This window comes from Pteropus vampyrus, unplaced genomic scaffold, assembly GCF_000151845.1.
Source record: "Pteropus vampyrus isolate Shadow unplaced genomic scaffold, Pvam_2.0 Scaffold178, whole genome shotgun sequence".
In the NCBI taxonomy this organism is placed as follows: Eukaryota; Metazoa; Chordata; class Mammalia; order Chiroptera; family Pteropodidae; genus Pteropus; species Pteropus vampyrus.
The window spans coordinates 410,204-421,755 of NW_011888959.1; the positions used below are offsets into that span (position 1 = coordinate 410,204).

Genomic DNA, 11,552 nt, shown 5'->3' on the forward strand with positions numbered 1-11,552 from the left:
GTTGTGATTCCGTTTATACGAAACAGGCAAATCCAGACTAGGCAAGTGCACAGACAGAGAAAGCAGACTCGTGGCTGCCAGGGGCTGGGAGTGTGCGGGCCTAGAATTAGACAGTCGTGCCAAGTACACAACTTGGTGAATACACTAAAGGCTACTGAGCTGTAGACTGTAAAAGGGTGCATTATAACTCTAAGGAAATAATACAAAGCTATCAGAAGGAAAAAAGGGAAGGTGTTGCCAAAGACACGCCAGAGGAGTCCAGTGAGGACTCCTTGTCTGCGAGCAGTGATGAAACTGACCAAGCCGGCCTGCCTGTCGCTGCCACTGTGCACCAGCCGCGCTGGACAATGCCAGTGACCGGACACTCCCCCTGCCAGGTGCTATGTGTAACCTCGCGTCTGCACAGCACCTTCACATTCACGAAGTGTTGTCGTCACAGACAGTTCCCCACTCACTCCCCCTGGAGCCCCGCGAAGGAAGAAGAGCCGCGTGGAGCCTCCCTGTGGCCGTGACCGACTCCAGACCTGACTCCCGTGCCACTGTGGGGTGTCCCAGCACAGGCCTCAGGGCTGATGGGCAGGTGGGTGGTCCTCGTGCCCAGCCCCCCACCTCGCCCCTCGCCCTGTCGCCCCATCCCTGAGGGTTCATGCTGCCCAAAGCGCAGAGTCACGAACACAGGCCTTCACCCAACCCCTCGCTTTCCTCCTTGTCTCTGTCCAAGGACCAACCACTCCCGGCCCGCCGCTGCCTCTCCATGTGGCAACTTCACGACTCCTCCAACAGTCACACGATGGGCACCAGCAGGAGGTGGAGCAGAGAACTCCCATTAAATCGCAGCCCCTAATGATAAATTCTAACAGAAACACACTTAGCACAGCAGCCCGGACCCTTAGGTCTTTAAGGGTAATAAACAACGCACTATCATCAGACTCTGGCTTCTGACAGAGCGGTAGAACAGTCAAGGGCCAAAAAACCCCAAAACATTTAGAATACACTGCAAACTAAAATACGGGGATAGGGAACGGGAAATAGTTTCTTGAATAAAAACAAGGGCACTCACAAAATGTCGACACCAACAGATTATCTCTATGACAAGATTTTAACTGACTTTAAAAAAATGCTCGTTTTGTAAAAAGTTAGAAACAAAATATTTTCATTTTGAGGAAGAAAACTTAGTGTCGGCTCAGATAATTTTAATAATCTGCTGAGCTCTAAACTCCACAAACATCACATTCCAAGTTTGGGAGGCCGATGACCGGGCACACGGCCCAGCCCCATCTGCTGGGGGGCCGACCTCGGCCGCCGCAGGCTCCCCGCAGCAACAGCCTCCTGACAGCGCTGTCTCACTGTGGAGCCGCTTGGAATCAGGTAACTCGTGCTCACCTGGACAGGTGGCTCGATTGTGATCCAGGCCGGAAGCATGAGACTGGGATTCAGAGGCTGGGTTCCCACGCGGAAGTACACGCCACCCCGGGAATCGCAGGCCCAGACGTGCTGGTTTCCGCACGTCAGGCTGGTCAGTTTCACAGCTCCTGCGGACAAATAAAAGAAACGCACACACTCTAATGACCATAAAATGACTAATGTTTCGTTTACTCCACCTTTGATTTCACGCTGCAAAGGGAGAGATGACGCTGCGCTGGCAGCTGAACTCTGTTGCTTGAGAACATCCGAGCCCAGGAAAGTCGCTGAGGCCTCTGGCTTCTCTGTCACCTGCCAAGTGCCACACAGCAGCCCTCTATGCCCCAGGGAAAGCAGTCAAGATGCGGCCAGCACCGTGCCCTGAGCCACCAAGCACGGGGACCGCTCCCATTGTTAGCTCCAGCAGACACGTGACTATTAAGAGCAAATTCTGGATGTGGGGAGAGGAAATTTTTCTCTACAGGTGATCTTGGACTCAAGGTGAACTAACTAGGCTTCCTCGAATCTTTGCTTTTCCGTTTGTACTTCTCCTTGTTGAGTAAACTGATTTTAGGACGAAAGGAAACGGAAAGGGCCTTTAACCCGTTGCCCATTTAGGAAAAAACGTGCAGCTCGCTGCCAGCGTTCATTTAATTTTACATAAACACGCTCTTTGAGGCTGAAGCAAATCTGACTGGTTTTCAATGTGAAAATAAAATGTAAAAAATGTTCTTGGAGTTATTTCTAAAGAGACTTTGTCTCCAGTCTTAACGTAACAGAAATGTTTCTGTAAATCAGGTTCATCAAATGAATCTCCGGCTAACGGTTCGAGAACAACATCACGCATAGGGATGCTACGTTTTCTAGGATTTGACATTTTCAGTGATCGAGAATTACTATATTTATAAATGGAAACACCACTGCTAAAAACAGAACGCTAGAAATAGAATGATGTCATCTGTTTCCAAAGACTATCGATATACCAGAGTGATGAGAAAATAATAAAAGTGAGATATTTCGCGGCAAACTTTGGGGGTGGGGTTAAGACTGTAATCTGCAAGTTATTTTGGGGTAAATGCTGCAGCTGCCAGCTCTACCGCCAGCGAGCATTCTCAGGGCAAATGGGAAATGGGCTAAAGAGAAACTAAAGGGTCAAATATGTGGTGACAGAAAGAAATCTATCTATGGACAGTGTACACAATGGAATACATTGACTTACTGTTGAATTGTACGCTTGAAACTTACTAGATTTTGTTAACCAATGTCACCATAATAAAAACAGACAAACAAACGATAAAGAGAAACTACATCTGATTAACAGTCTGTCAAAAAGCAACAGATGGCAGTCCTGAAACAGCTGCCGCTGGCCGGGCTCCCGGCCAGGTCGTCCACACCTCATCCGACCGCCACAGGGAGGCACAGATTGCTGTCCCAGGGTCCCGGTCCACATGTGAGGCCACTGGGACTCGACACGAAGATGTCTGCCCAAGATCCCACAGTGAGAAGGAGGCTAAGCCAGGCGGGGAAGGGCGGACTGAGGTTTGAGCCAGGCCAGCCTGACTTCACGCCAGCCACCTGTGACCTCTGGGACACTACCTCCAGGGCGTGCGCGGGTCTCACAGTTCAGCGAAGATGGATGGATACGCCCAGCAACCCACGTCCTGTCACGTTTTGGAACATTTTCATCACCCCAAGAAGTGCCCCCTGTCCCCTCTGCTCCTATCACCACGGATGCGTCCAGTCAGGTCAAGATGTCCACTCACACCGCGCAGGAACGCGCCGGCTGTGGCTGCTCTTGCTCAGGAGAACGTATGTGAGCCTCGGCCCCGTGTCCCTCTCGTTGCTGGCCGACTCAGCTGCATGGCAGCACCACGGGTATGTCGCCCGCCTGCCTGCTGATGTGCATTCGGGCACTTCCGCTTCTGCTGCTCGGAGTGAAGCTGCTGGCATCACTCTCGCAGATGAGTTTTTGTGAACACGCGCTGCTTTTCTCGAACAATACCCAGGAGTGGAGCGGCTGGGCCACAGGGCAGATGCATGTGAAACTCTTAAAGAAACCAGTGTCTGCAGTTTACCAGCATAGAAGTGTTAACTCGACACTACACAAAACTTCTCAGTACTCCTTTGTGCGTTTCCCGAAGATGATGATGTCTTATACTGAAATTAACCACATTTTTTTCCTTCCTTAATCTTTTACAGACTGTCTTACTGGGGAGTTCAAACGGACTCGCTAGGGCTCTAACGTTACACGTGAGAAGATCTGTACCAATCAAAATAAAGTAACTTCAGCAGTAAATTCCAGAAATAGTTGAGAAACAAATGCCAACTGAAAAATAGCTTTATGTCGGAGTCTTCGACCTGCCCCGGCAGGAAGCACGGGCAGCAGCTGCCCACGTGACTAGTTACGCGGTAACGGAGCACAGCAGGTTGGCTTCCCAGAGTGAGCCGTGAGCGACGGTGCTGCCATCGGCACGGAGTCCTACGGGGAGGGCACTCTTCCGGAGCAAAGGTGACAGGCTGGAGTTCACACTTTAGCCTGTAAACTGGCTTATTCTGAACTGGAGAGGCAGGTCAAAGGCGACACCTAACTGAGGACTCTTCTGCAGCTTCTGACCTCACGGAGGGCCTCCCGGGCCACCTGCATGCTGTTCCACAGGGAAGACAGGTCAGGTGGTGGGGCTGCTGCCTCCCAGACAGGCCAGGGCTCTCGCGGTCCCATGGAGCTGAGAGGGGCCCCATCACCAGACCTGTCACTTCTGAACAGAAGCGTGAAAGAGCCGGCACAGGGCCTTTCAGCTGTCCCCTGCTGCAGTGACCAAGATGGTGAAGCCACAGAGCACTGCAGTGGGATCAGTGAGCTGTCACCCAGGGGACAATGACCCTAAAAGACGGACAGGTCACGAGCCCAGCTCGCGGGAACAGGAGAGCAGCGTCTGTCCCTGCGGCACGACCGACCTGACAGACACGCTGAGATTTTCCTGCCTCTTTCGCCCCGTTTCGCTTTTCCCTCTCATCCAAAAAGAGAAAGTTTTAATTACTGTATTCAACAGATAAGACAGCTTCCCTTTAGGATTACTTTTAAACCTATATTTTAGAAAAAAAAAAGTGGCATCTATTTCCAAAATACTTTTCTGCATAAATTATCGAATATAATCCCATTTGTTAGCTAAAGGCATGGACTGATGCTACTTCCTCATCAGATGCTGTGACCAGATGAATTATAATTACAAACTGCATTACTTTGCTAAACATTCCCATGGCTGACATAATGCATATTCATGTACTGCGAAATGAAATGTTGTGGGTATCTTAAATATCTGCTAAATGATGCAAATTTTCTTCTGAAAACTAGGATTGTAATAAATCACAAATTCTACATTGTCTCTGTACCTGGGTTTAGCAGTCAGACATTTAATTTATGAATGCTCTTAATTTCACTTCAAAGCAGCAACCGACTTGGTAATTTGTACAGAGGCAGAGGAGAGGGATGCTACATCTTCAAGGAGAAAGTAAAGGTCGTGTTCATGACTTGACGCTTTGCTACAGTCACCCTTGAAATTGCAATTTCTGTTGGCGATGTGGAGGAGACCAGTGACATTTCAGACTTTACACAATGACCTGGCACAACCCAAGGTCAATGCTGGCACAAGGTAGTCCAGACCATGCTGTCAGCACCGGGAACGCAGGCTTCCGTGTGCTGTGTTTTCACTGTCGGAACACTTGTAAGGAGGAGGCCAAACTGAAGAGAAGAAGGTAAACCACACCTCAGAACAGCTTTATAAACCCAGCATCTCTGGCCTCGTGCCTTGGACGGGCTGATGGCAACTTGGAGCTGGACTAATGAAGTGGGTGTGACGACGTCGTGTACCCGCACGTGAGGCAGTTTCATCTGTCAGTAGCGAGGAATGAAACTCACAGCCAGACTTATTTAGAAATGGAGTTACACATTAACAACTTTCCCTGACCGTTTCATTTCCTGACGGGCATGGCCGTGGCCAAGCACGGGGTCCCTGCCTGCACGGCTCCCACCCCCGTGTGCAAACTGCACAGGTCAGATGGGACGACTGGTGGCGGAGAGCAGGAGCACGCTGCCAGGAGGACCGGGCTGAGCTGGAAGGGGAGCGGGAGCCACGGGCTGGAGCCTGGAGGTCACAGGCAGAGCTGGTTCCAGCAGGGTGGGGCCAGGCGCAAGGCCACTCACTCCACACCCAGGGCAGCGTGATGGCGTCTGCTGAGGGACGGGGTGGGGTGGGGTGGGGTGGGGCCAGGGGACCGGCTCTGCTTCTGACCCAGACAATGCCAGGGAGCACAGGTTCCAAGTTCCCCAGATGCAGCAGTGGGGTAGGCACAAACCAGGCCTTGGCCTTCACACCTCTGGGAGGCACGAGCGGCATCTCCCAAACCGGTCCGGCTGGGGGCTGTGAGCAAACAGCTCGGGCCAGCAGGCTCCCTGAACAAATGAAAGGCTTCCCGGGGCGGGCAGGAAGGGCGCCCAGCGCCAGCACTCAGGGCCATGACCAGCCATAGCCTCTTCTGGTCAGTCACCGTCAGCAATAGCAGCTGGCAGATGCTCTCCAAAGCTGGAAAGTGATCGCCCTGGTGCGGGGATTCGGTTCAAAACACACAGTGTGAGGCCAAAAGCATAAATAATCGAAAAGACCCTGGAAAATTCCTAGCTTCGGGACAGAGCTTGCTTCTTTAGTTGAAAAACAACCGGCTTCTTTGGTCCAGCTGTATGACATTTGGGGGCCTTGCCGGGCAAGGGTGAAGATGTCCCCAATAGTACCCTGTAGGAGCCACATGGGCTGAGACCAGCTCCACGGCATGGTGAGTGGCCGTGGCTGGGCACAGCCAGAGCTGCCGGGAGGAGGTGGACGACCAGCCCTCCGGCTCTCCCTCCTCCCGTCTCGCTTTTCTCCTGGTACACGTGGTTAAAGTCTCACACGTTAAAAACACTTCGTACAATTCGGTCACACCAAACAAACAAAAAGTTCTGGTTGTCAGTTTACCAGACTGGGAAACCGTATGTCCCTAAGACCCTGAGGTGGCAGAGCAGCCACATCTAAGCAGCTGAGCAGTCAAGAATAAGCCCGCAGAATAAGCTAATACTGCGGGCTCATCCCACTGTGCTCCTCCTTGGAATATGCATGAATGATTTATGAATGCACCACACTGCCTGGCCTGCTCTGTGAGCGCTGGGGGGAGAGTTGGAGCACCCCTTCAGCCTGAGCCCCGTTCCGGCTGCAGAGGGGGCAGGTAAGTACATCACTGATCTTGGCACGGACACTCCCTCTTTCAGGCATAAGGGGCACCGAGCAGCGTGCCACGTTCAGACTGGCAAAGCAGCTGCACCAACAGGACGACGTCAGGGGGCTTAGCGGGCAACTTCCCCGGACATGCTGCACCTGGACTCCAAACCCCACACACCTAAGGCTTCTCCACGCGAGGACGCCCGTTCGCTCTGCACAGGGGCTCACCAGCCTCCCGACATCCCACGCTTCACGAGACGCCACACGGCAGTCCCCGCAGGCTGACCCAGGGGCCCGGGGCCCCCGCGTGGCGGCCGTACCTAGCTGCGTGAGGTCCAGCCGTGCCCAGTGCATGCCGGCAGGGCAGCCGTGGGACAGTGTCCTGATGAAGACCCGGCCCAGGCTGTCCAGCGCCCACAGGGCGTCCTGGCAGGCAGCGTAGGCCCGCATCTCGGCGTCCGGCGGCAGCTGCACCGTGGAGGGGCGGGACTGCGCGTGCTGGGCGCTGACGCGGCACAGGTCCTTGCTGCTCTGGCACAGCCACAAGGAGCTTCCTGTGGAGAAGGGTCATGTCTGTCACTGACGGAAACATGGGCAGCCTCTGCCTGCGGGCGGCTGGCCCGACAGCTCACTCACCACCAGGCGACAGCAGCTCTTGGTGCCTTAAGGCAGAGTTAGGAAAACCCTGTGATCGGCCGCTTAGTGAGAACCGAGCCCGAGATATTCTGAAGGACTGAAACAGGGGTGCGTGGGGCTGTGAAGGCTACGATGCCGGCCCAGCGGCCCTGACCTGGGGTGCCCGGTGCCGGCCGGGAAGCCTTTGACTGGCGTTTGGTCACTGCTCTGCAGGGAGCAGGGACCTGGAGGCTGGCCTTGGGACAGAACGGGGCGCCGCCCCGCCCTCTGGCTGAGGGGGCCGCTGAGGGGCAGCTGCTGGGGAGGGCCCGAGAGCCTCCTCCTCCCCTTCTTGCCTCTCCTACGGCCTCCCTTCCCGCCACCTCTTTCAGAGTCCTGAGGTGTAGCAGCTTCTGTTTAAACTGAAGATAACCCTCCGGAAAGTCAAAACCTCGGTCACGATGTACCTAAGAGTTATCCAAAGCGTGTGGCCAGGCATGTTTTGGAGTTAAAAATTCCTCTGCACTGACCACCTATGGCAGGCAGCCAGGTATCTAAGCAGCAGCCCCAGGGAGCAGCAGCAGCCGCACAAAGTGCAGTGAGTTCCCGCAACCAAATGCGCAGTCCGAGGCAACGGGACAAACGGCCTGTCGGCAGCCTCACGGCGGTCAGGTCACGCTCTGCTGCCACATGAGTCTGTGCCAAACTCAGGAAACGACCTACGGTTTTCCAGGCACACTGACTTCAGAACTGTGGTTGGGAGGACCTGGCGAGAAAGCGCTTTACTGCAATGACCACGTTATCCACTTCCTAGTGGGGCTGATGTTTGAATCAACCAATTGCTTCCCCTGAACCATGGACGACAGGGCGTCCTGGGTGGTGGCCTAGGCTCCTCCCCAGAGGGGAGGTCCCAGCCCCAGTCAGAACTCACAGCTCCTCCCAGAGCGTGGGGCCTGGAGCCATGCTGCCTGTCCTGGCTCCAGGCCCCACGCTCTGGGAGGAGCTGTGAGTTCTGACTGGGGACTCAGGCTGGTTCGGGCTGCAGACTGCAGGGTAAGAGGCTGCCGAGCAGTGACAGAATTCACAAGGTGCCCAGAGAAGCTGTGCCATGGCCCTGTGACTGGTGCTTGGGGGTTACTGGCTGCCGGCCCTGGTGGCAACATCGTATGTTCCCTCCTTTAGAAGGACACTTCACCTTTAGACTCACTCAGCTTCACTGCTCTGGGTCCTTCTATCCTGCGCAGGCCTGCCCAGCCTCAAGGCTCTCAGCCAGAAAGGGCTACTCGCCTGTGATACCGCCACACCTGGTCTCTGACGTCCACACGGCCAACCCCCCCACCCCGACCAGGCCGCAGGCAGACCACGGGGCTCACGGGCCGCCGGCCAGCTGTGCACTGCCTTTCCCCACCAACCTTCCTCTGTGGGAGCGCTGGAAGCCAACACAAAAGCCCACTTTGTCGCAGAGGCTGTCCCTCGGGGAACCACGTTATTCCAGTAAGTGCCTAGAAAAAACAAACAGGAAGAGTTTAAAGAAAGAAGGAGGAAAAAACCGCACTTCGGAGCGTTAGTTCTAGACTACAACTGGTCTTCAGAACCTCATGGAGAATTCTAGAGTGTGCTTAAATTAGGAGGTCCAAGTCAGCACTGAGAGCCGCCCCCTTGCTTCCCTGTGGACTCAACAGGCTGAGCCACAGTCTTGCTGGGGGGTGGGAGCGGGGGAGATGCAGAGAGCAACGAGCTGGATTATTCACAAAGCAGGGGTTCATTTACGGAAACGAAGCCCCACACATGTGCATTCACAGACCTGGCCAGAGCCTCAGTTTTCAACACTGAGGTAGACAATTTTCCCTCTGGGAAAGGGTCTACTCAATTCTCTCCTCCTAGGCTCTTCAGGTTTGGATGGGTTTTTCATTTGAATTTGAATTGATTAACATAAAACTGAGCTCCACTTGCTCTGCTTAGATCGTAACAGGAAACTGATCACACACCATCCAGACTCTGGGACCCAAACTGCAGGAATGACAGGTTACAGAAAGGACACAGGTACAAAGAGTAAAGAATGCCTCGGTGACGAACACTTCCTACCACTGGCAATAGGCTACCTTCTCGAGCTGAGAGCCTACGGCTTTCCCTTAGATGCTGGCTTTAAAGTGAAGCTGCCCATCAAGCAACGTGAAGATCAAAGTCATTCACCCACCGAGGAGACTTCCTTTGGCGACGTGGAACTCATTCTTGCCCGAGGAGATCCAGACGCCACTGTTGTTGACACCTAGAAGGCTTGGCTGGCACTGGAGCTGCTGGGACCAAAACGCCATGCGCAGTTTGTCTGCCACCTTTTCGACGGGCAGCTGGGCTGCCGTGGCTACCGAGTGAGTGGCGTGCATGATGGTCTGGAATAAGCTGCACTGGTCGAACACCACGTAGTCTGTGATGCTCACCTGGGGGGGAGATGGGCGGTCACAGGGCGCCCCGCCGGGTCACAGCTTGGGGAGCGCACCCCTGCAATGCTGAGGCCGCACAGAAGTCTGTGGCAGACTCAGTCCTGGCACTCGAGATTTGCAGATAAGCGGGATGCAAATTAAAAAAAAAAAAAAAGGTTTAGCAGCCAAACATAATGTTGGCTCTCGCACTACCAAGAAATCCATCCTATAGTAATTAAAGTTAAATTTTACTTTCAAATACCTACAAGATAATTCTGTCGATTAAAAGTCTCAAGATAACATTCCGAATATTATAATAAAATGGTACCTAGTTTTCTTTAGGCTACTTAAAAACAGAATTTAGTACGTATACTATACATGTGAGTGAGTGTGTGTATGGTTACAAGTACAGAGCAGATATTTTAAAATCATTTGTCTCATTTTTCAGTAATACCTGGAATATCGAATTAGAAACACGCGTACACATATGCACATCCGTCAGAGTGAATACAGCTTATTTTTACACATTCTCACCTAAGGGACCAAAGAGCAACAAGGCAAGTCTGAGGTGACAATGAAACCTGAACCGAAGACACGCTGTGTCTTTCACAACCGCTGAGAGTCGTGCGCCCTCACCTGCCACAGTAGGAGACTGGGAGCTGTGGCGACCCGGTGCGGGGGGGGAAGCAGACACTCCTCTGAAAATTCGTTCTAGGCCACTCTGGCTGGTAGTTTGTTGATGCTCCCATTCTCAATGCCCTTCCCTGCCCGGAAACACGAGGGGAGACTCCTTTCTTCGCTGAACTACCCCTTACTCAGAGGCCTTTGAACGAGCATAGCGAGATGAACTGTAATTGTGGGTTCAGTTTCCAGGCCTATCTAGGCTCGTTCCTCAGCACATTTGTTCAGAATTAAACATCATGGTTACTGAGATCTCCAGATGCCTGTGAGGTTAGATTTCCGAACGACACTAAACAAACGCACAGAGCCTGCGTGTCTGAGGACAGTGGCACCATTCCCTCCTCCGACGGAAGGCCCGATGCTTCCGGTGTGCCCAAAGCCAGCAAGGTCTAACTCCTCAAACAGTGAGAACAAACACTGTTGCCTCGTCCAACCCTCCACCTCTTTAAGGAAGAGACAGGGGCTACAACAGGGGGAGCAGGACCCCCAGTGCAGGGAGAGCCCTGTGCGGCTCCAAGCCAAGCACCTACTTGCCACCAGTGGTCGTCGTCCCCTTGCGGCTTCTTGGCAACGACGCCAGTTCTGAACCACAGGTGTCCGTGGACGTCCAGGGCCCACAGAGTCTGCTGGTCCCCGAGAGTGATACAGACAGGCTCCAAAGCCTGTCTTTCACTGAAAATGAGGGGGAGGACAGGGGAGTCAGCATCCACATTCAGAGCCCCCAGCAGTCTATGCCCGCCAGCATTAAGTGTCGGGCGGTGGGGCGGGGGGCAGTCTGGCCCAGGAGAAGAGACACCACCCCCATCAGTTCCAAGGAAGGAAACTTGAGTTTTGAGTTAGATTACCGTGCGATATAAAGTGTTCAAACGTGTCGTAGCTTCTGAAAGGCTTACTGAGGACCCGGAATGACAGGCAAAGCTCTGAGAGAATGAGCTAAGAAAAGTGGACAGGCACGCCGGGGCCCAAGGCCCCCTCCCTCACCAATTAAGCGACTGGACCGCACCGCCGTGAGCCAGGCTGTGCCAGGAGCTGCAGCCGGGCAGCTGCGGCCCTCTCTTCGGGCAATGTTCTTCCCCCTCCCGCCCATCGAGTGCCATCTCCACCAGCTCCGAGGCCCAGCTGCAGGCCCACTCTGCATGGCTTCTGCAGGTAAAGCTGAGCGCCCGGTGCCACACTCCTGGGTTTC

General features: G+C 53.8%; 1 protein-coding gene across 4 annotated transcripts in view; it reads right to left on the reverse strand.

Annotated features, from left to right (window-relative positions):
• Positions 1 to 11,552, reverse strand: part of TECPR2 (tectonin beta-propeller repeat containing 2) — a 66,429-nt gene that overhangs the window by 17,057 nt on the left and 37,820 nt on the right. For all 4 annotated transcript variants that reach the window (XM_023537098.1, XM_011370937.2, XM_023537097.1 and 1 more), the window contains 4 exons: positions 9,463 to 9,703; positions 8,678 to 8,767; positions 6,971 to 7,204; positions 1,384 to 1,532 (listed from right to left, as the gene is read on the reverse strand). In XM_023537098.1, the coding sequence (XP_023392866.1) occupies positions 1,384 to 1,532; positions 6,971 to 7,204; positions 8,678 to 8,767; positions 9,463 to 9,703 (714 nt within the window). The remainder of the gene's footprint in view (positions 1 to 1,383; positions 1,533 to 6,970; positions 7,205 to 8,677; positions 8,768 to 9,462; positions 9,704 to 11,552) is intronic.